We start from the raw sequence: 26,190 nt of genomic DNA on the forward strand, positions 1-26,190 counted from the left end.
CCTCGTGAGGATGCCGCACACCCACATGCCTGCTTTCGTGGGCCACGAGGGGCTGGTTTCAGTCTACCTGACTCTCAGCGCTGCCGGGGGTGGCACACCTTGGATGCCTGGGGGCCACTGAGAACAAAGGGGACTCAGGAACAGCTCGTTGAGGCGCCAGAGACCCTGCAGTGCCGCACATGGACACCAGGGGGAGCAAGAGAGGACGAGGCAAACTGCTAACAGGGGAATTACAGAGAGATACATCCCCAGAAAAGGGCAGAAAGGCCCCCAGAGCCTCTAGCCAGGCTGACTGGTGAAAGTCTTTCCCTATCCGAAGCCAGTCCTCAATATTGGGGAAAGAAAACGTCTCCAACATATTGCAGCAGGGTCAGCAGACTATGACCCAGGCCAACTCAGTCCATGGCCCACAGCCAAGAATGGCTTTTACATTTTTGAAGGACTGTAAAATATGCCAGAGGCTGTACTCAGCCTCAAGGCCTAAAACATTTACTAGTTGGCCTTTTATTTTTAAAAAATTTGCCGACCCGTATATTAAACTTTATTAGCACACAAACTTTCAGGGGCCAACAAAATACTATGTACAGTGCCTTACTTTGTATTCTTAATTAATCTTCAAACTATAAAGATTATTACAATGTCTTAAATTGTTTTATTTCTAAACATTAATGTTCAACTGTGAAAACACGTTATTTAGCTAATAATTGAACAGTGTACAAATGAATGATTTCCTAACCTATAGAAAATACACGACTAGGTAGATCAGTATATAAGGACATGGAAAAAAACAATCATAATATATTATTAAGTACAAAAATCAAGTCATAAAACATTATATCATAATAGGATTCCTATTATGAAAATGTTAAGTCTGTAATATATGATTACAAGAGTTGTAGAACTCTGGATAAATAAACTCCAAACTCTTCACAATACTCACCCCCAGGGGTTGGGAGGTGAAGGAAAAAGGGATTTCACTTTCTACTTCATATGCATCTTTTTTAAAAATAAATTTATTTATTTATTTATTTTTGGCTGCGTTGTGGTGCACGGGCTTCTCATTGCGGTGGCTTCTCTTATTGCGGAGCACGGGCTCTAGGCGCGCGGGTTTCAGTAGTTGTGGCTCGCGGGCTTTAGAGCGCAGGCTCAGTAGCTGTGGCGCACGGGCTTAGTTGCTCCGCGGCATGTGGGATCTTCCTGGACCAGGGCTCGAACCCGTGTCCCCTGCGTTGGCAGGTGGATTCTTAACCACTGCGCCACCAGGGAAGTCCCCCTCATATACAACTTTATGCTTCTTTTTTTTTCCCCAACAAGTGTGAACCACTTCTGAAATTTTTAGGACAACAAAAAATGTTTGAAGAAATGTTATTCCTATTTTAAATATAAACATTATGTTCCAGTTTATAAAAATAAGGATAATAAAGACCCTATGGGGACGTGAAAGCAGTGGAGAACTTCACTCCCACCCTACAAACAAGGAAAAGCCAGATAAATTACAAAATCATAACTTTTCTTGGACCTAGCTGAGATCACAGAACAACCCAATAGCCTGAAATCCAAGGAAAGACCGGCCTCTCCAAAGAGAGACTGGAGGCTTGGTCCCCTAGGGCAGAGCTCAGAGGAAGACTCTGCAGGCACCACTAAAGCAGATGAGAAGTCAACCCAAAGCCCAACAAACTGCTGAGTGTGAGCTGGCGGGAGGGCCTAGGCCACCAGGAGGTACAGACAGAGCACAGCTCACACCCACTCCTCTCGCGGGGCAGGCCTGGAGGGGAGGCGGCCACAGCTGCGGGCAGGCACCAAGCCCAGCAGCCCGATTCCCAGACACCAGTCAAGCCACTGTGTGACGGGGAGCAAACTCTAAAGGCCCCCTGCCATGGGGGGTGGGGGGCGGCAGAAGGGAAACCCTCACCAGGTCACAAAGAATCCCGTGCCATCAGAACAGCGGTCCTCATCCAGGTTATGTGACAACGTCACGAGACATTTCTGGCTGTCAGAACTGCAGGAGGGGACTTCCCTGGCGGTCCAGCGGCTAAGACTCCGCGCTCCCAATGCAGGGAGCCTGGGTTCGATCCCTGGTCAGGGAACTAGATCCCACATGCCACCACTAAGCCCACCTGCTGCAACTAGAGAAGCCTGTGCACTGCAATGAAGACCCAGCACAGCCAAAATAAATAATAAATAAATAAATAAATAAAGGACGGGAGGGGGTGCTCCTGTCATCTGGTGGGCAGAGGTCAGGGACGCTGCTCAACCTCCTGCAGTGCACAGGGCAGCCCCGACAACAAAGAACAATCCAGCCCAAATGCCAACAGTGCCATGGCCAAGAAACTCTGCTGAGGAAGGGGCAGAAAACTCTCTCTGTGTAAGACTCACCAAAAACACAAGGTAGGATTTGGCCGCCACAGGGAGGAGAGGCGGGACCACTGAGAAAGCTCCACCCACAGTCAAGGTGCACAGAGCTGGCCTAAGACCAAAGCTGACCTAACAAACGACAGCAGTCCACCTCTGGGGGAGGAGCAAGGGCATGAAGAGAGAGAGAGACCCCCCTCCACGGGGCTGGGGCCAAAGAAAACTAAAAGCTGAGAGCAGGCCAGGAGCACTGAGAAAACCTCTCCAGCTACCCAGCCTCCCCAAACACACGAGACGATGCTCGAGGAATGTGAAGCGGGTGATGCACTGAAGGTGACCACGAACAGTACAACTGCAGCTGAGTCCTGACCAGGTGGACTCAATCCCCACACCCACAGTTTAGCAGGAAAAGGCATGCCCACGTGCAGGCGTAAACACTGCTTAGCCCAGGCGCTGCTACACTATACACTGAATCTCAGCATTCAGTGAAAACTTACGAGGGACACAAAAGAGCAAGGGAAACCACCTCGTGCCAAGAGACAAAGCAGTCAACAGAATTAGACTCAGAGATAATCCACATGTTAGAACTATCAGAGAACTGAAAATAACTATGACTCAACATGTTAAATACTCTAGTGGCAAAGGGAACAGATAGGCAGTTTCAGCAGAGAGATGGAAACTATTATGAGCCCCTGCCTCCTGGTGTGCGTGCCCTTGTGTGGGTCCCACCCACACTGCATAGGCTGACCTGTGTAAAATGGCAGCATGTGACTTTGGAGGCCAGCTTTCAGCATGTGCTCTCTGACATCACTCGTCTGGGGGAAGCCAACTACCATGTCACAAGGACATTCAGGTAGACCCACGGAGAGGTCTACACGGGGAGGAACCACAGCTTCCTATCAATCAATTTGGCAGCCATGTCAATGATCCATCTTGAAAATGAACCCCCCAGTCGCACCAGGTCTCAGACAATAGCCAATATCTACCCTGGCCAATACCTTAACTGAAACATCAAGAGACCCAAAGCCAGAACCACTCAGCCAAGGCACTCCCAAGATTATATATGTTTATTGTTGTTTTAAATTACTCTGTTTGGGGTAATCTGTTATACAGCAATAGGTAATTAATACAGTCTCATTAGTAGACTCTACAGAGATGAAGAAATACTCAATGAAATGAAAGATAGGTCAGTAGAAATTACCCAAACAAAAACACAAAGAGAAAAAAAGCTGGGAGAAAAAACAAAACAAAACAAAACAGAACAGAGAATCCAAAAGCTCTGGAACATCATGAAATACTCTAATATACATGTAATTGAAATTGCAGAAGAAGAGAGAATGGGTACCAATAAAAAACTTGAAGAGATACTGGCCAAGGTATTTCCAAAATGAACATAAAACCACAGATCCAGGAGAAATTGGGGCTTACACAAAAAAATGAAGAGTGCTGGAACAGTGAAAATGCAGGTAAATATAAAATTTAATTTTAATTGCTCTAAATGTTAGTTGACTGTATGAAGAAAAAGCAGCAGCTGTATTCGCTGCTACAGGATGTGTAAAAGGAAAATCTATGACAACAACACAAAAGAGGGAGGAGCTGGGAGTATGCTGTAAGGTTCTTACATGACACATGAAGGTAGACCATGACTAGTTAAAAAGGAATTTCATAAATCCTATGGTAATCACCAAAAAAATATTTTAAGAGGTATAAATAATGAACAATCATGGAAATAAAATGAAATGATAAAAAATATTCAATCTAAAAGCCAGCCAAAAATAAGGGTGAAGAGAAGAACAAAAAACAAATGAGGGCTTCCCTGGTGGCGCAGTGGTTGAGAATCTGCCTGCCAATGCAGGGGACACGGGTTCGAGCCCTGGTCTGGGAGGATCCCACATGCCGCGGAGCAACTGGGCCCGTGAGCCACAACTGCTGAGCCTGCGCGTCTGGAGCCTGTGCTCTGCAACAAGAGAGGCCGCTACAGTGAGAGGCCCGCGCACCGCGATGAAGAGTGGCCCCCACTTGCCGCAACTAGAGAAAGCCCTCGCACAGAAACGAAGACCCAACACAGCCATAAATGAATGAATAAATCAATAAATAAATAAATAAATAAAAAAAATTAAAAAAAAAAAAAAAAAAAACAAACAAATGAAACAAATGGAAAACAACAAGCAACACAGTAGATTTTAATCCACCTTATCAATAATTACATTAAATTAAATGGACCAAAACATGCTAATTAAAAGAGTCTTGGGACTTCCCTGGCAGTCCAGCGGTTAAGACTCTGCACTCCCACTGTAAGGGGCACAGATTCGATCCCTGGTCAGGGAACTAAGATCCCACATGCTGTGCAGCCAAAAATTTTTTTAAAATAACATTAAAAATAAATAAATAAATAAAAGACAGAGTCTGTAGGATAAAAGCTCAAGACCCAACTACATGCCTAGTTTGAACTAATTGAGAAATGAATCCATAATTACAGACGTCAACACTTTCCTCTCAGTGTTGGATAGAATAAGTAGACAGAAAATCCGTTAGGATAGAAAAGACCCTGGACTTCCCTGGTGGCGCAGTGCTTAAGAATCTGCCTGCCTATGCAGGGGACATGGGTTCGAGCCCTGGTCCAGGAAGATCCCACATGCCGCGGAGCAACTAAGCCCGTGCGCCACAACTACTGAGCCTGCGCTCTAGAGCCCGCGAGCCACAACTACTGAGCCCACCTGCCACAATTACTGAAGCCCGTGCGCCTACAGCCCGTGCTCCACAACAAGAGAAGCCCGCGCACCGCAATGAAGAGTAGTCCCCGCTCACCACAACTAGAGAAAGCCCACTCACAGCAACGAAGACCCGACCCAGCCAAAAAAAAAAAAAAGACCCGAATAACACTAACAAGCAACATGACCTAGTTGATATCTACAGTTCACTCCTCTCAACAACAGCAGAATACACATTTTGCTCAACTGCACATGGAATATTCACCAAAATAGACTATATCCTGGGTTATAAAATACGTCTCAACAAATTAAAAGAATTGAAATCACATAAAGTATGTTTTGGGACTATAATGGACTTAAAGTAGAAATCAATAACAAAGATATATGGAAAATCATCCCAAATTTAAATAAATTAAACAACACACTTTTAACTATAACTATATTACTATACGCTAGCAGCGAGCAATTAGAAGTTGAAACTTTTTGAAGGTACCTTTTACAATAGTACCTAATTCATGACCTATTTATGTATGAATCTAACAAAGCACGTGCAAGCTCTGGCGATTCCACCTTATACCACATTATGGAATAGGCAAAACTCTAGGGACAGAACCAGACCAGTGGCTGTGGGCCTGGGGATGGGGAAGGGAGGTTGATGGCAAAGGGGAAGGAGGGGAACTTGTGGGGTGACGGGCATGCTCTCAAGCTGGTGGGGGGGTGACCTGACTTCACGCATTTCTCAGAACACACAGGACAGGACACTAAAACTGCCAGAGTTTACTGTATGTAAACTAGAGCCTGATTTTACAAATTAAAACACACACACACACACGAACAGGAAAAATGAAATTCAAGTTTCAATGTGCACTCCCGTGCACTCTCAGTGCTGGTCGCCCCATGTGCTCCCGCCATACTTGAACACAACCCTCCCACTCCAACCACCCCAACCCACCAAAAGGAGGATCTTTCTGAGCCTCAGTGGACCAAGACCAAAAGTCCAACAAGTTTGCATTCTTTAAGAAAATGTACAAATTTAAACTGTCGTATTTATCGTGAACACTGCTTCCTGTAATTACTGACAGTCTCCAAGTCCTTACCGACATGACTAGCATGGACTTCCCTGGTGGCACAGGGGTCAAGAATCCGCCTGCCAATGCAGGGGACACGCGCGCAGCAACGAAGACCAAACACAGCCAAAAAAAAAAAAAAAAAGACTCGCATTTTCTAAATTTTACGGGTAAGGTTCATATGCAAATTCTCACATCTACATGGATAAATATCATTTTTACTTCTAGATCTCGGCTGCTGTCCTGCTTGTGTAAGGTAAGTCCACTTAAAGCTCATACATAATTCCATGACCATTCCCAGGGCTCCTACCAGATACCTTGATCTCAGGTCTGAAATTCCAGAGGTGAGATGAAGCCTTTGTACCACAGCTAATGAGCCTTAATGCTCTGTAACAGCCAATGCATTAGACGGGCTTTTCAGAATAAACTTATTTTTCCAGCACGGTAGATTCTCTTGCCAGGCAAGATTTGATTTCAAAATTGCACTAAGTTCTAGAAATTCAGGTTCCATTCTTGCACGCTCCCACATTTCAGCAGCGTGTTAGGAAACCTTCTGACCCAGGCTCCCGCCCGCTGGGGTTTGGGTAGAAGACAAACTGACCACAAAGAACTACGCTCACATTTCTGGGGCTGTGACCCCTCGGGACTCAGTAAATCCCACAACTGGATGGTTTGTGGTGGAAGTGTTGTTTGTATTAATTCACATGCTCTGCCTCCTGACTTTGGACAATTCACTAAAGTAATGATCATTTTCTTTTTGTTAAAAAAAAGTCTCCAAGTAGCCTGGATTAATTTTTCTACAATGAGAATTTTTCCTTTTGTAACTGGGAAAAAGGGAGCCATAAAGAATTGCTGAAGGAGATTAACCAAGATGGCGGAGTAGAAGGACGTGCTGTCACTCCCTCTTGCGAGAGCACCAGAATCACAACTGGCTGCTGGACAATCATTGACAGGAAGACCCTGGACTTCACCAAGGAGGATACCCCACGTCCAAGGACAGAGGAGAAGCCACAGTGAGATGGTAGGAGGGGCGCAATCAGAGTAAAATCAAACCCCATAACTGCTGGGTGGGTGACTCACAGACTGGCGAACACTTATACCACAGAAGTCCACCCACTGGAGTAAAGGTTCTGAGCCCCACGTCAGGCTTCCCAACCTGGGGGTCAGGCAACGGGAGGAGGAATTCCTAGAGAATCAGACTTTGAAGGCTAGTGGGAATTGGATTGCAGGACTTTGACGGGACTGGGGGAAACAGAGATCCCACTCTTGGAGGGCACACACAAAGTAATGTGTGCATCAGGACCCAGGGGAAGGAGCAGTGAGCCTGGGGGAGACTGAACCAGACCTACCTGCTGGTGTTGGGGGGTCTCCTGCAGAGGCGAGTGGTGGCTCTGTTTCACCGTGGGGATAAGGACACTGGCAGCAGAGGTTCTGGGAAGTTCTCCTTGGCGTGAGCCCTCCCAGAGTCTGCCATTAACCCCACCAAAGAGCACGGGTAGGCTCCAGTGTTGGATTGCCTCAGGCAAAACAGCCAACAGGGAGGGAACCCAGCCCCACCCATCAACAGTCAAGTGGATTAAGGTTTTACTGAGCTCTGACCGCCACAGCAACAGGGAGGGAACCCAGCCCCACCCATCAACAGTCAAGTGGATTAAGGTTTTACTGAGCTCTGACCGCCACAGCAACAGTCAGCTCTACCCACCACCAGAGCCTCCCATCAAGCCTCTTAGATAGCCTCAACCACCAGAGGGCAGACAACAGAAGCAAGAAAAACTATAATCCTGCAGCCTGTGGACCAAAAACCACAGTTACAGAAAGATAGAGAAGATGAAAAGGCAGAGGGCTATGTCGCAGATGAAGGAACAAGATAAAACCCCAGAAAAACAACTAAATGAAGTGGAGATAGGCAACCTTCCAGAAAAAGAATTCAGAATAATGATAGTGAAGATGATCCAGGACCTTGGAATAAGAATGGAGGCAAAGATTGAGAAGATGCAAGAAATGATTAACAAAGACCTAGAAGAATTAAAGAACAAACAAACAGAGATGACCAATACAATAACTGAAATGAAAACTACACTAGAAGGAATCAATAGCAGAATAACTGAGGCAGAAGAACGGATAAGTGACCTGGAAGACAGAATGATGGAATTCACTGCTGCGGAACAGACTAAAGAAAAAAGAATGAAAAGAAATGAAGACAGCCTAAGAGACCTCTGGGACAACATTAAACGCAACAACATTCGCATTATAGGGGTCCCAGAAGGAGAAGAGAGAGAGAAAGGACCAGAGAAAATATTTGAAGAGATTATAGTCGAAAACTTCCCTAACATGGGAAAGGAAATAGCCACCCAAGTCCAGGAAGCGCAGAGAGTCCCATACAGGATAAACCCAAGGAGAAACACGCCGAGACACATAGTAATCAAAGTGGCAAAAATTAAAGACAAAGAAAAATTATTGAAAGAATTGCTAAGAAGGGGAGGCTAGCAGGAAGTCTCCGGGCGCTAAGACGGGGAGGTGCCATGAGGCTGGCAGGGAGCGGATGCAGCCGTGGCCTTGGCCCTTCAGCCTCAAGGTCATTTTTAGATGGAAGGTTCTCTCAGGTTAGTTACCACATGATAAACATAACAGTTTTTTTTTAAAGTCCAAAAATTATACTTCTATCTGATAGAGACAGGAAGGCAAGAAAGGTTGTAAAGTCCTAACCAAAAACCATGATGCAAAATTCTATTTACAGTATAATGTCAAGTATGTTAGAGAAAGAGAGAAAATAAACAGAAGAAATGGAAAGAAATACAAATACAGGAAAGTACTAAAACATTTTTGGAATAATGGACCCGAGTAGGATTCTCCCAAACTTTCTTTATTCTTTAAAATAAATTTTTAACATCCCCAGATCGTTAGAAACCTAATATAATTTAACAAACACATGGTATCACATCAGGCAGGTTTTGATTCAGGGGATTTATTTTCTCATTTGTTTGGAAAACATAAGGTGAAAATAAGATGCATTAGTTGCCGGTTTCCCTGGTGGCGCAGTGGTTAAGAATTCGCCTGCCAATGCAGGGGACACAGTTTTGATCCCTGGTCCGGGAAGATCCCACATGCCGCGGAGCAACTAAACCCGTGCGCCACAACTACTGAGCCTGCGCTCTGGAGCCCATGAGCCACAACTACTGAGCCCACAAGCCACAACTACGGAAGCCCGTGCGCCTAGAGCCCGTGCTCCGCAATAAGAGAAGCCACGACAATGAGAAGCCAGTGCACCACAACGAAGAGTAGCCCCCGCTCACCGCAAGTAGAGAAAAGCCGGCGAGCAGCAACCAAGACCCCAGGCAGCCAAAAATGAAATTAATTAATTAAAAAAAAAAAAAAGAAAAGAGGCTCAAGTCACTTAGTGAAGACAGATGCCAAGTCAGGCACCGTTAAAAGTCTGAACGAGTGTTCTGTGAAACGTGTGGTCACATGTTCACATGTCAGGTCACGTCATACGTGTCATTATAAACTTTCATTTCCATCGTGTAAATATTATATATCAAATTGACCTCAAAGAGGAATTTATTAATGTTCTCATTGGAGGCAACGGAGCTTGGCCTTGCATTAGGGTCACCTGATGTGACCAAAACGACCCAGGCACGGGTGTCCCACCCTCGCCGGACCAGGACGAGGGATCGGGTCAGGAAACCGGAGAAAGGCCCTCAGCTGCTCAGTGCAGGGTGGGCGGCTCGAGGTCTGTTCTGGACCCCTCGGTCCCCTGTCCCCTCGCCCCTGCAGGGGGTCCCTGCTGGCGCCACGAGCAGTACAACCTACCTCCCCCTCCTCCAGCAGGGTCGCAGAAGAGAAGACACTTCCCTTAAAAACAGGCTAAGCACGTGAAGACCCTGCTCTGCAGGGACCGTGCTGGGAGGACCCCTGGGCGCTCAGGGCCACGTCAGGAAGGCTAAGCAGTAACGCCGGGGCCCCTCAGAGCCCTCGGTGTCACGAGATCCGGGTGGAAAGGCCAGGAGGCGATGGGGAGCTTTGCTGTGTGAGCTGGAGGAGCGTCAGGCCCTAGGCCTCCGGGCCAGGAAACACGCTCAGGCCCCGGGTTTGCTCCCACATTCTCAGCTCAACCAGCGTCACAGAGCAGACGAAACATCAGCACCGACTGCACAGACAGCGAGGGGGCTCCGGAGCGAAGCCGCGTCAACCCCGGGCAGCGAGCGTCACATTTCAGAAGCCGGGGTGACGCCGGGGTCTTAGTGGGGCGGGAGCTGCCTGTGGGCCCGGGTGGGCTGGCCCCTGCGAGGGCACCGAGCTGCTCCCCTGGCCCCGAGGCCACCTCCCACTCGGCCTGGAGCATCCTCGGCGGTAGGGACAGGGCCCCCAGAGAGCCCGCTTTTGCTGAGTGACGTTGTTGGAAAAACTAAATGCAAAGGCCACAAGAAATGAAAGGGTTTCTTTTGGGTGATTTCTTTAAGCTTTTACACAATTGCATATGAGAACAAGAACATCATCTCTCATTCAATTAGAAGAAAAACAAAATAACAGTGTTAGCTCTCCAGAAAATGTATTTTTGCTCAACATTCTAACACCCCTGAAAGATAACACTATCCCAGGGGTTTGACGAGAGCCCACGTACCAGACGGTTAAAGACAGCGTTTCCTGTCACGTGAACAGCATCCTGACCTGCAGGTCCACAATGCCCACGCCTTCGACTGCCTTTGGCCCAAGGAGCTGGGAGGCGGGCAGGTGTCCCCACTCACCTGGACGTGCAGGGCGCCCTCCACCGCCTCCCGGATGTCGGAGCAACCGCTGATGAGCGACAGCTGCCCCTCGGCGCCCAGCGAGCCTTTCAGGGAGCCCGACTGTTCCAGCGACTTCATCTCTTTTCTGGAAAGCAGTGCAGAGTGAGCCGTGAGTATTCGGAAACAATTCAAAATCAAACAGAGGTCTACGTTACTCATCAGCAGGGAAATGCAAATCAAAACCACGGGACGCCCATTAGGATGCTGACGGTGAACAGAAGAGAGAAGAAACCAAGCGCTGGCGGGGATGTGGAGAAACAGCCTTGTGCACTGCTGGCTGGAATGTAAAAGCTGCAGCCAGGGGGGCAAATGTTGGGTGGTTTCTCAAAAAGTTAAAAATAGGACCATCATGAACCAGCAACTCTGCTTTTGGGTGTATACCCCCGAAAGCTAAAAGCTGGGACTCAAACACATATTTGTACCCCCGTGTCCATACCAGCATTGCTCAGTGGCCAAAAGAGGGAAACAACCCCATGTCCACAGACGGATGAATGGATACACAACCACACAATGGAATGTTATTCAGCCTTAAGAGGGAAGGAAATCCTGACACAGGCTACACTGAAACGCAGCAGGACGCTGTGGTCCCTGCCCACCATGTCCTCAGCCTGCCTTTTGTCTGTGGAAAAACTTTAGCCAAAGAATAAGTTTAATCAGAGAAGTGAGAAAACGCAGAAACAAAGGAAAACAGTCAAAGGAGACCAAATAATAATAGTTTAATCATTAAGCATAGTCAAGGACCTTTAGTTCCCCTTTAAGGGATAGAGATAATACTCTGAGCTGTATCCTGTGAGCTGTCTTGTAGATACTGAAACCCTCACCAGGTGGAAGACATTAACTCCATAATGACCAGACTGTAGCCATGACAGAAGCTGCCACAATTCTGAGAACTGGCCTCAAAGAGATGAAAACAAACCGAACGTGGAACTGAAGGTTAACTGTACCTAAAACAATCAAGATGACGTTGGTCAGACCACCGATGACCAAGTTCATGGTGACTGTCAGAGCTGCCTGTGCTGTTTCTGCCGGTAGAATAAAAGCTGTCTGTAAAAGCTCTTGCCCCCTGGTTGTCAGCGAGGGGAGTCGGCCTTTGGACAGACGTTCGTCTCCCCTGCCCCCCACCCCGGCTGCCGGCCTGCAAAATAAAGCAAACCTTCCTTGCCACCAGCCTGGCCTCTTTATTGGCTTTTGAGTGGCGAGAGGCCGGACCCCACTTCCGGTTACAACACCGTGGATGAACCTTGAGGACATTATGCTCAGTGAAACAAGCCAGCCACAGAAGGACAAGTACTGTATGATTCCACTTGTATGAGGTTCCTAGAATAACCAACTTCACAGAGACAGAGAGAGAATGGGGGTTGCCAGGGGCTGGGGGGGTAGGTTTCTGTTTCATGGGGACAGAGTTTCAGTCTTGCAAGATGACGATGACAAGAGTTATGGAGACAGAGGGTTGTACAACGGTGTGAATATACTTAATGTCACTGAACTGGACACAAAAATTATTAAGATAATAAATCTTATGTTATATGTATTTTACAATTAAACTTTTTTTTTTTTTAATTTTTAAAGGGTGAAACAAGGCCCATGGTGGGTAAAACGAGAAACCAGTGGTTGTTCAGCCTCAGTGGGCCCCTGGGGAGAAGGGCACAAGGAGGCGCCTCGCAATGTGGACCAGGGCCGCGTGGCTGTAACTCACGACACGTTAAATACACAAGGTAAGCACACGCACAAACATGCACAGGATTTCCAGAACATTCTCTGGATTTCTCTGCCAGTGACTCAGCCACTTTCACATGGTTTCAGGCCGCAGGTTTTATCTTTAAGCTCTCGGAGTCCTTCGGAGGGAACAAGTCGGGTTGGCGCTCCTGGGCGCAGGGTGTCAGCCAGGGGTCGGGGAGGCCCTGGGATGGGGCGATGGCTTGAGCGTGGCCAGTTGCCTGGAGGGTCTGGGTCTCAAGTCACTGGACCTGGCACTGCGGGAACAGGAGGCCACGGGAAGGCCGGGCATCATGTGAGTGAGGCCTGGACAGAAGGGACAGCCCTGGGCTGGTGTCTGCAGGGCGTCCCTGAGCCCAGGTAACCCACGGGCAGCCCTGCTCGTCCCGTCCTGTCCTGTCTTCTCCTGTCCTGTCCTGCCCTGTCCTGTCCGGCCTTGTCCTGTCCTGTCCTGCCCTGTCCTGTCCGGCCTTGTCCTGTCCTGTCCTGTCCTGTCCTGCCCTGTCCTGTCCGGCCTTGTCCTGTCCTGTCCTGCCCTGTCCTGCCCTGTCCTGTCCTGTCCTGTCCTGCCCTGTCCTGTCCGGCCTTGTCCTGTCCTGTCCTGTCCTGTCCTGTCCTGCCCTGTCCTGTCCTGTCCTGTCCTGCCCTGTCCTGTCCTGTCCTGCCTTGTCCTGTCCTGTCCTGTCCTGCCTTGTCCTGTCCTGTCCTGTCCTGTCCTGTCCTGCCCTGTCCCGCGGGGGCCAGTGCTCCTGAGGCGCCAGGACCCATGTGGGTCGGCCAGCTCCCTTGTTCTGTTTTTTTCTTAAATCTGTGCATTTTGTATTTTGCTTTAGCTACAAACTGAGGAAGAGAAACTTTCTTGCTACTGTTACTGTGAAAAAATGGAAAGATGTGCTGAAATACAGGTTTCTTTATTATTTTACCAAAAAGAAGCTTCAGGCAAAGAGAACAAGTCCACGACGCATCAGGTGGACGCAGCCTCTCCTGCTTCTGGGACGGCTTCGTGAAGAAGCCCTCGCAGGCCATCACCACGCAGGGGACTCAGCCTTCAATTTTTTAAAAGGAGACGGAATCTGTGAGAGTTTTGTCATATAAATGATTTGGAAGAGCTGTGGTATATCAGCTAAAACAAACAAACCAAAAAAGCTAGTTACACTAGTTCCAATATTCTTCATTGAGTGTTTTGGAAGAACTTCTGCCTCGAGCTTTGCAGGGGACGAACATAAATACCTGGAAAAGGTACGACTCTCAGCTGGCTTCTCAGCCTCATACACTCACTACTCTACTCGGAGGCCAAGAACGCGGTTCCACTAGAGCACCCGCTAAGAGGCTGCAGTGCCCCAGCCTAACCTCTAGAGGTCAGCCCAGCACCAGGACTCAAGGCTCCTAACTTCAGCAAAGTTAGGAGAAAAGGAGACGTTAACAATTATCAGTATAGGGTACAAAATGGGTGATCTTTTTGTATATTTGTTTTTGCGATTTTATTCAAAACAGACATTTTTTAATTTAAAAAGATAAGAACTTATCAAAGAAATAAAACACAAATATTCCCCAAACAGCAGAATGTGTTCCCAGGTCAGATCCCAAGCCCAGGTGTAGGACAGGGGACAGGAGACTGTGGGTTTGGGTTATAAACTCTAGTAATACTTGTCTTTATGCATGCATTTCCTTAATAAAATTGTTTAAAATATAACAACCTAGGCACTGAGCTGCTTCAGAGGATTCCTGGTGTCCTGACCTCCCTATGCTCTGCACCCCGCCTGCAGCCCCGCCCTCGCTGCCTGCTTCCTGTCTGCGGCCAGCTCCACAAGGAACCTCACTGTCAGCCTGTTATGAAGTCCCAAGGGGATGTGGGGCAGGTTTCTCTACTTCCCCCCTCTTCCCTGAGGTCTGAGGCACTGAGGCAGCTGGAGATGGAGAGGAAGCGGGGGGGGGGGGGGGGGGGGGAGGGGGGGGGAGGGGGGAGGGCAGCGCCAGGCAGGACCAAGCTCACGAACGCGAGTCTCCTTGGCCTCCGCCAACAAAAATCCTAAATCACAGAGGCACAGGGCAGGGGCCAGCTGGGAAACGAGAGGCCAGGCCAGACGTGTCCCAGGGCCCGGGGGTGCTCAACTGCATCGAGCTGACGCCCCACAAAGGCCCCAGTTACGTCGGGACCATGCCCCGCAGTGCCCTCTCCTCCTGCGGTGAAATGTTGTGCAGACACTTTCTTTACATTCATTCATCTCATTTTTATCATTTTCAGTGCCTCTGAAGTGGGAAAATACCAAACTTTTTATTAAAAATAGGAGCCCCAGACTTCGTTTGACCGCACAGGCCCTTTAAAATCTGGAATCCCTTCCCCCAGAGCTGGTCCCCCATCCGCCAAGGGCTGCACCTCCCACACTCCATTCTCTCCCCACCCTTTATTCACACGGGTTACAGGCCCAGCCCCCTGGACGCCTCAATCTGAAAACCTCTCAGGAAGCAGTTGAAGTTCAATATGCGGTAGATAGAAAAGTCCCTCCATCTGTCCCACAGAAGGCCAGAGGATCTGCCTGCTGGGACCCAGGGCCCCGCTGTCACCCCTCTCAGGCACTCAAAGGTCTCTTCCCTTGGGCGGGAGACACCCCGGGGAGCAGAGGGCCTGCTTCAGCCTCAGTCGGTCAATTCCACCAACGTTTTCACTAGAGTATCAGGCCGAAGACCGGTTAACAAAAGTGTCCCCTGCTTTCCTATTTGTCGTTGCAGGAAACCTCACAGGGAGAAACGACCAGGATTCACATTCTGAGTCCGCACTCTGACTTAAGTCCATGTGAACCTTCACAGCCTTCCCCTCCCTGGGAACACGTGTGTCCTCCCACCCGGGCCCCGCAGGATGGGGAGGTCGGCGTGAATCCCCCAAACCCAACAACAGTCACTCCTAACCCTGCCATTCAGAGATAGCCAAAGTACTCTGATTTCTCCCCAATTTTAAATGTACAGTTAGCATATGTAACTTTTACAGATCAGAGAAAGCAAAAGCCACTTCAGTTTGGGAAGAGGGGTAAATAACTAACATGAAGCAATTATTTGAACTGTCCTAGTGACAGCCAAGGGCCAGCAAGACCCGTGAACACACAGACAACGTCAGGATCAACAACCCGCTGAACTGACGGCCCACTGGTGTCAACTTCTGGCGATGGCACTCAGGTCACTTCTGAACTTCGCAGCCCAGGTAGGTCTGGTCAACCGCTGCTCCGCACCGTCTTTGTTAAACCCCTGCAGACAGGCTCCTGCCCACTGACTTACGTCTTCTTTATTGGCCTTCAATACACTTGAAAAAATGTCTCCATGAGCGTCTTGTGCATGTTTCTTATAGCTCCAGCTACTAGACGGCATACTTTTTTTGGTAACCGTAGCCGACGCAGATGGGAGCCATCTGTGGCCATTCTGTGATCTATTACCCTCAGTTATTCCGGCCAAAGCTATGTGGACAACGAAAAGTCAGTTTCAATCCAGGACAGACCGGTGCAGAGGGTCCAGATCAAAACTGGGTTCAAGATATTGAAGCAAGTGCAGAGGCCTGGGTAGCAAGTTAAAAACGAGTCAGGGACCCAGTCACTGGGCCAGGGGGCTCAGTTAGTCAGGAGACGGGCTCACTTCTGCGGGCCTGTTAAACCCATATCTACGTAGAAAGCAGATTCATTTCTAGTGGACTCAAATTCAGAGTGACCGTCGCCACATGGTAGAGGTGGCAGTAAAGAAACTGAGAAGAGTTCACCCAAAGACAGCGATTTCAGACGGGGCTCCAGCCAGACAGGCAGCTGGTCCTCCGCCCTGCCTGGGGTGGTCATTCGGAGTCCTGATGGCCCAGGCCAGGGCTCCTGGTCCCGTGAGGCTAGAATGGCCCTGGTACCACGTGGAAAGGAGACTGGACCCAAGTCATGAGGAGCCCCAATGTCTGGGTCCACATTACAACTTTGTTTACTTGATTTTTGTTTTTCTCCTTAAAATATACCCATCCTCTCAAATTCCTGAGCCCTAATACATGCCAAGCATTGAGCATACAATGGAGAACAAAAGCTAAGTGGCAAAGCATCTGCTAATGGGTTTTTCAAGGTCAAGCTCCCTTTCTATTATGGGATTTAAATATGTGAAGTTTTAAGTGACTCATTTTGCCACCTTGTTAGAAAAAGATTAGTCTTGGATGACAGCATTCTTTTTTTTTTTTTTTAATTTACTAAGTACTCTTGGCGTGATATGAGTTGTGATAATTTCTTTTATCTTTTAATGTTTTAATATTTCAAAAATCAACTTGACCCAGTTCAAGTTCATTTTTGCAAGTTTAGAATCGAGATGTACCATTTCAACCCACTAAAGATTTGCATTTAATAGGTCTAAAACTCATAGAATTTTCATGCAGGAGTAAAGAGTTTCAACATTTTATATTCTACTATAGGATGTTCAGAAGAACTGAATATGGTAAGTGAGCTGAACTGCAAGGGCAGGACAGATGGCAGAAAAGTCTATGAAAAACACAGCCACAGACTCTAGAAAACGTTCCTATGACTCAGTTAAAACTATTGAGCTAGTGCTCAATATGTTCTCGGCTCTGGGGACAAGAATCGCTTTATTTCTGTGCCCATCCTGGCTGGTGTTTGGAGATCAAACACCGAGGGGCGCCGAGAGGAAGGCAGAGCTCTGTCCTCACCTGTGTGACAACAAGGACCAAAGAATAGGGGCCACAAAAGGATGTTCCTTGGGACTTCCCTGGCGGTCCAGTGGGTAAAACGCTGTGCTCCCAATGCAGGGGGCCCGGGTTCGATCCCTGGTCAGGGAACTAGATCCCACATGCCGCAACTAAGACATGACGCAGCCTAAATAAATATTTAAAAAAAAAAAAAAAAGAAAAAGGGTGCTCTTTGAGCACAGCAATGACCCACCAGTCAATTCAACCCAATCGGGAAGATACACTGTTTATGCTTCTTGACAAAGGGATAAAGTTGGCTCTCCTTAAGCCTCATGCCTAAGACATGGTCAGGGACACTTCATCTTGGGGTCCTGAACCTCTCAGGACCACAGCCAACACCCAGCGTGGCTGTCGACATGAGCCGACAGTCATTTCAGCCTGCAGGCCGATGGTTCTCTTACGGAAAGAAGCAGTGATAATTCTTTCCTGGCTGAAAAGATTGGGACACTCAGAACTCATCTTCCTGAACAAAATATTCACAAAAGTACGGTTTGGATTCGAGCCTCTTAACTTGGTCTCCGGTGCAGGAATGGCACATTTGAAAATCCCATGATTTAAGAGAGGAGAGCAGGTGGCCTTACGTTAGTCACAAAACCTAAAACGGAGTGGTGCCCCACCTAGGAGGGTGACCAGACAGCACTGAAACCCAACTCTCCTGGAGGCTTTTGCCAGCAACAATCTGAGCTGAGGCAGTCACAAGATATCCTGAAATCCCACTTCCTGTCAGAAGTACAACCAGTTCTGCATATTAAAGTGAACTCGACTTACACATAAGTGGGTTATAAGAACAAAGCCACAGTATGAGGAAAGATCTGTGTGTACTCAAGTCTTAAGACACATAAGAATTCAGTACATTTGCTTGTTCTATAACAAGGATGCTAATAGTAATTGTTTTGGTTTGGTGTTTTTTGTTTTATTTGGTTTGGTTTGGTTGAAAAATCTTACAGGCCAATCTAATTGGCCACCAATAATATTTTAAAGTATTAGATCTTAATTAAGCAAAGTAGTAGGAAAATAGGGAAGCCTTTAATCTGGCCTTAAAAAAAAAAGGAACAAGAAAACCCTACTTGACAATTTCCCCACGTTCTCCCTGATGCCTGAAAGGACTTTAAAAGTGGACAAGATCTTTAATGATACACCTAAAAAATAAGGCCTATTAATACAAATACCCCAAGAAGTAGGACAAAGAACTTTTCAATTAGGAATCATAAGAGTTTTCTCTTGGTTACAGCTGCGTTGGAACTAGGTCTACAAAATAAAAGATGAAACGATAACAGAACTGAAAAGTGTAGAGGTCAGTAAACTACAGTCCAGTTTCCATAAGGCCTGAGAGAGAATGATGATTTTTACATTTTTAAATGGTTGGAAAAAAAAAAACAAACAATACTTTGTGACGTGTGACAATTTTATGGACTCCAAAGCTAGTGCTAACACACTAAGTTTGCTGGGACGCAGGCCTGCCCCTTGTTTGCTTCAGCTCCATGAGGAGGAACTGAAAGGCCTAAAGCTCCACCGTCTGGCCTTTCTGAGCTGGTCTGCAGCCCACACCGGACGCTCAGGGTCGCCTCTCCAGGCTGGGCTTCCCTCCAACCCTGGGCCTGCTGTTGAGCTAAACTCTCAGCTCCAAACTGCCTCCACCAACACACGTGCCAGAAAACCAAGTAAAAGCCCAGCATGTGAGGCCCAGCACGACTGTCACTACCATCCCCAGAGGGACTCCCTGTGCCGCGACTCAGACAAACCACTCATGTGGGAACAAAAGATAAATTTACCAAAGTCAGTGTAATTTTACCTACTTACAAATGCCATAAATTCCTCAAAGTTCTTTACACTGTATTCCCCTTAATGGTTGTTACACTGTCAGTATATTCCTATTGCTCCCTACATCACCTTGATGAAATAAAATTCGTATTTCAAGGAATTTTATTTATGAATTTATTTACAAATTTAATTTATGAATTTATTTCTAAATTTAATTTATAAATTTATAAATTTTATCTGTAAATTTCAAGGAAAATTTAAACATAAAACTTTTCTCTGCCCATCTGGGCCTCCTCCCTCCCCTTTAGCGCCTGCTGTGCATCTGAATTAACCAGAGCGCCTTAGGAGAGAACCTTCCTTCTGAACCTCGTCTGGGGTCATGACAACCCACCATGTGTGTATGGTCTTTGGATGTTCAGACCTGGATTGTGTAAACTGTCAATAGGAACGGAGCAGGACCCTGTGGGGTACAAGTCCTTTCCATGACCCTCCCCGTTTCTCCTTTGTAGGAAACACGCTTCATTCAGCCTCCTTGACTTTCCCTGAGTTCCAAGGGGCAGATTCAAACAGTTGCTGATCAGGGAATGGAGGGTATGCGGAGAAAAGGGAGGAGCAGTCAAGAAACAATAATGCAGCCTTGGGACAGGGTCCTGGTTCCCCCTCAAGGGATATACATCACAATACCCTGAGTTCTTCTACGGGAACTAAGGCCCCAACCCAGTGGAGGATGGCAACTTCAGGCCGAGCTCAAGATTCCTGGAGTCCCGCCCTTTACTCACCACCAACCAATCAGAAGAGAGTCTGCACACAGTGGGAGATGAGGAAGACTCTGACCCCCTCCCCCAATGATTCTCCCTTTAATAATTTCATGGTTGAGGAGAATCTTCAGATTTTTTTTCTTTTTTGAACATGACCCCACCTTCTCCCCAGGTTGCCGGCCTCCTGAATAAAGCAACCTTTCCTTTCCAACCAACAGTGGTCTCTCCAGTACTGGCTTTTGAGCAGTGAGTTCAGTAACAAATATACATATTTGACATATAACCCTTCATCCCAAAAACTTACACAACTGTGCTTTGACCTCTAACAGGAGGAACAATCCTCAGACTTTCTGAAAGACTGTTTCCTGGGTTATAATCCTCAGGTTGGCTCAAATAAAATTTTCCACTTCTTTCTTAGATTAACTATCAATTTTTTTTCATCCTCCACTAAATTAAATACTAAGTTCTTTGTGCTGCCTTGTTCCTTTGATGTCTTTTAAAAACACTCTAGAGCTTCCCTGGTGGCGCAGTGGTTAAGAATCCACTTGCCTATGCAGGGGACATGGGTTCGAGCCTTGGTCTGGGAAGATCCCACATGCCACAGAGCAACTAAGCCTGAGCGCCACAACTACTGAGCCTGCGTGCTTAAAGCCTGTGCTCCACAACAAGAGAAGCCACAGCAACGAGAAGCCCGCGCACCACAACGAAGAGTGGCCCCAGCTCACCGCAACTAGAGAAAGCCTGCGTGCAGCAACAAAGACCCAATGCGGCCAAAAATAAATAAATAAGTAAATAAATTTATTTTTTAAAAAAAGGGAAATCTATTAAAACAAACAAACAAACAAACAAACATACTCTTACCATATGACCCAGCAATTGTATTCCTTGGTATTTACCCTACGGAGTTGAAAACATGTCCATACAAAAACCTGCTTGGATGTTTGTTTATAGGAGCTTTGTTCATAACTGTCAAAATGTGGGAGCGCCCAAGACGTCCTCTGGTAAGTAAATGGATAAATAAACTGCAGTGTATCCCAACAATGGAGTATTATTCGGTGCTAAAAGGAGCGAGTTATGAAAAGACATGGGGAAAACCTAAGTGTGTATTATTAAATGAAAGAAGCCCATGTGAACAGGCTACAGACTGTGTGATTCCAAACTGATACAGTATATAGCTCAGTGGTTGACAAGGGCTTGGGAGGAGGGAGCATAGGTGAAATGGAGCAGGACCCAGCGGGGCCCTCCTGGGTATAAAAGCCTTTTTGTGTCCCCTTTCCTCGTTGGCAGGAAAAAGGCTTCAGCCTCATAGACCTTCCCTGAGTTCCAAAGGGCAGATTCAAACAGTTGCTGGTCAGGGAAGGGAGGGGATGCAGATACCAGGGAAGAGCAGTCAAGAAATAGCGCAGCCTTAGGGCGGGGTCCCTCCTCCTCCTCAAGGAATACACATCGCAATACCTCTCTGAGCTCTTCTGCAGAACCCAGGTGGAGGATGGTAACTTCAGGCTGAGCACAAGATGCCTGGAGCTCCGCCCTCTTACCTCACCACCAACCAATCAGAAGGAAGTCACACACCCTGAAGCGCTCACCCCAAATTTTGCCTATTAAAGACTTTTCCCTAAAAACCACTGGGGAGTTCGGGTCTTTTGAGCACAAGCCACCTGTTCTCCTTGCTTGGCGCTGCAGTAAACCTTTCTCTGCTCCATACTCTGACATTTTGGTTTGTTGGCCCTCACTGTGCATCAGGCACATGAAGTTTCATTTGATAACACAGGAAATTTTTAGGGCAGTAACTTTTCCTTATGATACTATAATGGTGGATACATGTCCATATGTCTGAACCCACAGAATGTACAGTAAGTCCCTTACATACAAACGAGTTCCATTCCAAGAGCACGTTCTTAAGTCCAATTTGTTCGTAAGTCCAACAAAGTTAGCCTAGGTACCCAACTAACACAATCAGCTATATATACCACTGCTTTTACGCTTGCTTCCGGACATCCTGGGCTTGAAATAAGGATACTGTACTACTGTGCTCTAGACAGTACTGTACAGCAAGGTACACAAAAGCACAGTGGCTGTCCACTTGTAGAGGACGCACACACGTGACAATGTACGCCAGACGGGAACTAACTTACGTGACTGGACATGCGAACACACGTTTGCAACTTGAAGGCTCGTATGTAGGGGACTTACTGTACAACACTAAGAGTGAACTGTGATATTAACTATGGTCTTTGGATGACGATGATGTGTCACTGTAGTTGTAACAAATGTACCATCCGGTGAGGGATGTTGATAATGGGGGCGCTGTGCATGTGTTTGGGGCTGGGGGGTACACAGGAAAGCTCTATACCTCTCCTCAGTTTTGCTGTGAACCTAAAACGGCTCTAAATAATAAGATCTATTTTAAAAAGAGAGGGGGGCTTCCCTGGTGGCGCAGTGGTTGGGAGTCTGCTTGCCAGTGCAGGGCACACGGGTTCGAGCCCTGGTCTGGGGGGATCCCACATGCCGCGGAGCGACTAGGCCCGTGAGCCACAATTACTGAGCCTGCGCGTCTGGAGCCTGTGCCCCGCAACGGGAGGGGCCGCGATGGTGAGAGGCCCGCGCACCGCGATGAAGAGTGGCCCCCGCTTGCCACAACTAGAGAAAGCCCTCGCAGAGAAACGAAGACCCAACACAGCCAAAAATAAATAAATAAACAAAGTAAACAATGCCTTAAAAAAAAAAAATTCTAAAAAAAAAAAAAAAAAAAAAAGAGAGGGACTTCCCTGGTGGCACAGTGGATAAGACTCCGCACTTCCAGTTCAGGGGGCCTGGTTTCGATCCCTGGTCTGGGAATTAGATCCCACATTCATGCCGCAACTAAGAGTTTGCATGCCACAACTAAGGAGCTGGCGAGCTGCAACTAAGGACCCCTGGAGCTGCAACTAAGGAGCCCATGTTCTGCAACTAAGGAACCAGTGAGCTGCAACTAAGGAGCCCGCCTGCCACAACTAAGATCCGGTGCAACCAAATAAATAAATAAATATTTTAAAAATAAATAAATAAAATAAAAAGAGAAAACATAGGAATTAAAAAGGAGCTGTTTCATTAAAAAAAAATTTATCGACTAAAAAAATAAAAGAACTGAAACCAGCAAAAGGTAGGGTTGCCCTAAGGGTACATGCACGAGGGGCCTGTGTCTGAGACCCAGGGTCAGGAGTGAAGGAGACAAAGTCAGACCCTACTCAGTCTCCAGACCCAGGAGCATGACTGAGAAAACCCCCAGCGGAGAGTTTCCAGTACACTACACTAGGTCCAGTGCAGGCCCAGGCTTTCCAGACTAGGGCCAAACTCATTCAGGCTCAGAGATCACCAAACACACAAGGCAACGAAGGGGAACAGGTTTTTTCACCCCAAAATATGCCACCTTGGCACAAGGATTGTTTTGAGATAAAAGCAATCAAAACCCAGCAGATTCAGGAAAGGCTCTTTCCTTCCCCCTCAACTGCCTAAATTTACATTGGAAAGGGGGCCTGGGTCAGAAGAGACAGTTTTACCTGAGAAACACCTGCACAACAGGGCAGCCTTTGTTATCCCAAGGTCTCCTCACCTTCCAGGGAAAGGCCTTCCCTCCTCTGTATCCTGACGTCCGGCCCAGGCAAGATTTATAGAAGCCTCAGCTGCCCGGCTAAGCCTTGTGAGTCCTAATGGCTTTAGGGGGCTCCCCTATGTACGTAGTTACATCTGTTTTTCTCCTGTTAATCTGCCTTATATCAATTTAATTATCAGACCAGCCAAAGAACCTAGGAGGGAAGAAGGGGACATTTTTCCACCCCTACCGTGATAAACCACCGCAAACTTTATTTTTCTTCTTAGCACCTACTACTTCTGTGATATTGTGACTTACAATAAGAAAGATGTAGTTGGTCTTCACAGAGCTGGCACAGAACTCCTAAAAACTCTTGGAATTTCCTGTGAAGACAGCAACGAAGGTGTCTTTTGTTATGTTAATGAGGTGACTTCTGAAAGCACCTCAGGATAGGGGCTGCTTGCCTGTGGCACCATCCCAGGAATTACAGTCGTGCCCCTGACCTGGGGGCGGAGAGTGAGTTCAGTCACCAGCGGGCAATGATTGCATGGATTTAATCAACAGTGCCTAAATGATGAAGCCTCCATAAAACCCAAAGACGGGCTTCAGAGAGCCTCCAGGTTGAACAGGTGGAGATTCGGGGGTGGGGGGGGCACCCAGAGGGCAGGAAAACTCCACGCCCCTCCACGTGTCCCCTGTGCCTCTCTTCATCTGCATGTTGATTCGTAGCCCTAACACCGTTGGTAATAAACCAGAAATCTAGCGAGTAGCTAGTCTCCCGGCCCGTGAGCCGCTCTAGCCAGTTAAGCAAACCCAAGGAGGGGGCTGTGGGGAACTCTGATCCACAGGGCGGGGGCACAGGTGACAACTGGGCTTAATTGGCATCTGGATTGAGGGGCTCGCGGGACCGAGCCCCTCACCTGCGGAGCCTGATGGCCGCTCAGAACTGAGCTGAGTCGTAGGACATGCAACTGGGGTCGGAGAACTGCTTGGTCTGGGAAAACCCACACGTCAGGAGTGCAAACCGGAATCTCAACTATTAAACATGTGGGTGGAGCAATTCTTGTGTAAAGGGCCACATAGGGATATTTCAGGCTTTGTGGCCACATGAGGTCTCTGTTACATACTTTTCTTCTTTTTTATTACATAACCCTTAAAAGTGTAAAAACCAATCCTAGCTCACAGGATACACCAGACACACCGCAGCCCGGATCTGGCCAGTCGCCTGGTTTGCCAGAGCTGATGCTGAGACACCAAGCATGCCAGTGACTCCTTTGGGACCGTCCGCCGCCCTCCGCTCCCCTCCCCTCGAGGTTCGGGGTCTTAGTCTGTTGTGTTTACCGCTTAATCTCCAGCCTCCGTGCCCAGCACACAGGAGGTGATCAGTCAGGGTTTTTGAATGAATGAAAGTGGGAATAAGTCAGGAAAGAAATGTTTTTTTACCGCAAACTCCCCAGTGATTTCTGCAGTGGAGGCATGGGGGATCCCCCCAGATCTCCCCGAGTTCCCTTTACCAGCCCATCCCCCCAGCATGTGAATTCTTCCGCTGCCCCCTCCCTCAGGGCACCACCCTGGACCCAGAAGCCTGGGAGTCACACCCAGGCAGGAGTGTGAAAGCAGCTCCCGAGCCTCCAGGGATTAAAAACTCTGCAGAGCACTTAATGCTCCAGGACTCCAATGCAAACTCGCTGAGGCTGGATCTCCTCCCAAAATCTTACCTTCGTCTTCCTTATCCCGACCCCAATCCCTCACTGGTTTCTCCCAGAAGCGCTTTCTTAATAAATCACTGGCCCAGGAATCTTTGTCTCAGGTTCTGATTCTGAGGAACCCGATCTAAGACAACCCCAGGTACTGGAATTATCAGATATATAATATAAAGCAATCACGTATTAAATCCTCAAAGGTTTGAAAACTGGAACCACAATCAGCAAACAATGAGAAACTATTAAAAATGAGCAGGTATATTTGGAAAAGAAGCAAATAGAACTTTTAAAATGGAAATTTAATTACTGAAATAAACTCAGTGGATGGTTTAAATAACAGATTAGACACAGCTAAAACTAGAATTAGCAAACTGGAAGAAAGATCTAAAGAATGTACCCAGAATGTCCTGCAAAGAGAGAGGGAGATGGAAAGTTGAAAGAGACTTTAAAAGATCTGAAGGCTAGAATGAGTTGGTTCGCTATACATATAATCAGAATCCCAGAAGGAAAACAGACCCAGCAATCTCACACTTAGGTATGTACCCTGTGGACACTCTTGCACTTAAGCACCAGGAGACATATGAAAGGATAATAATGCAGCATTGTTTACATTAGCCCCCAACTAGAAACAGCTATGACGTTCATCAGGATAAAATATAAATAAATAACAGCAAAGTCACACAGTAGAATATTATATAGCAATGGCCATAGGTGTACTACAGCTATAAGCAATGACATGGGTGAATCTCACAAAAATATTTTTATAAAGCACAAAAACAAGCAAAACTAAACCATATATTGTTTAGGGAAACAAATATATGATAGAACTTTTTTTTAGGCAAGGTAATGGTAGATACAAAATAAAGGAAGATGGGGGTCAGATTCAAAAGGTGGACACAGGGTATTGATAATACTCTAGACCTCAAGTTCATGAATGTTTGTTTTATTCCAGTCTTGATAAACTAGTATAAGTGACCTGTTCTTTTGTATATATTTAACATGGAAAGTAATACTTGCAGAATCTCTATAAAACAAACAGTATAGAGAAATGTT

The 26,190-nt window shown here is 47.2% G+C and overlaps 1 protein-coding gene across 2 annotated transcripts in view; it reads right to left on the reverse strand.

Annotated features, from left to right (window-relative positions):
* The window catches only part of CRYL1 (crystallin lambda 1), a 94,754-nt gene that overhangs the window by 46,357 nt on the left and 22,207 nt on the right, over positions 1-26,190 (reverse strand). For both annotated transcript variants that reach the window (XM_059903001.1, XM_059903002.1), the window contains exon 3: positions 10,876-11,002. In XM_059903001.1, coding sequence (XP_059758984.1) covers positions 10,876-11,002 — 127 coding nt within the window. The remainder of the gene's footprint in view (positions 1-10,875; positions 11,003-26,190) is intronic.

Source organism: Balaenoptera ricei, chromosome 18 (assembly GCF_028023285.1).
Source record: "Balaenoptera ricei isolate mBalRic1 chromosome 18, mBalRic1.hap2, whole genome shotgun sequence".
Classification (NCBI taxonomy): domain Eukaryota; kingdom Metazoa; phylum Chordata; class Mammalia; order Artiodactyla; family Balaenopteridae; genus Balaenoptera; species Balaenoptera ricei.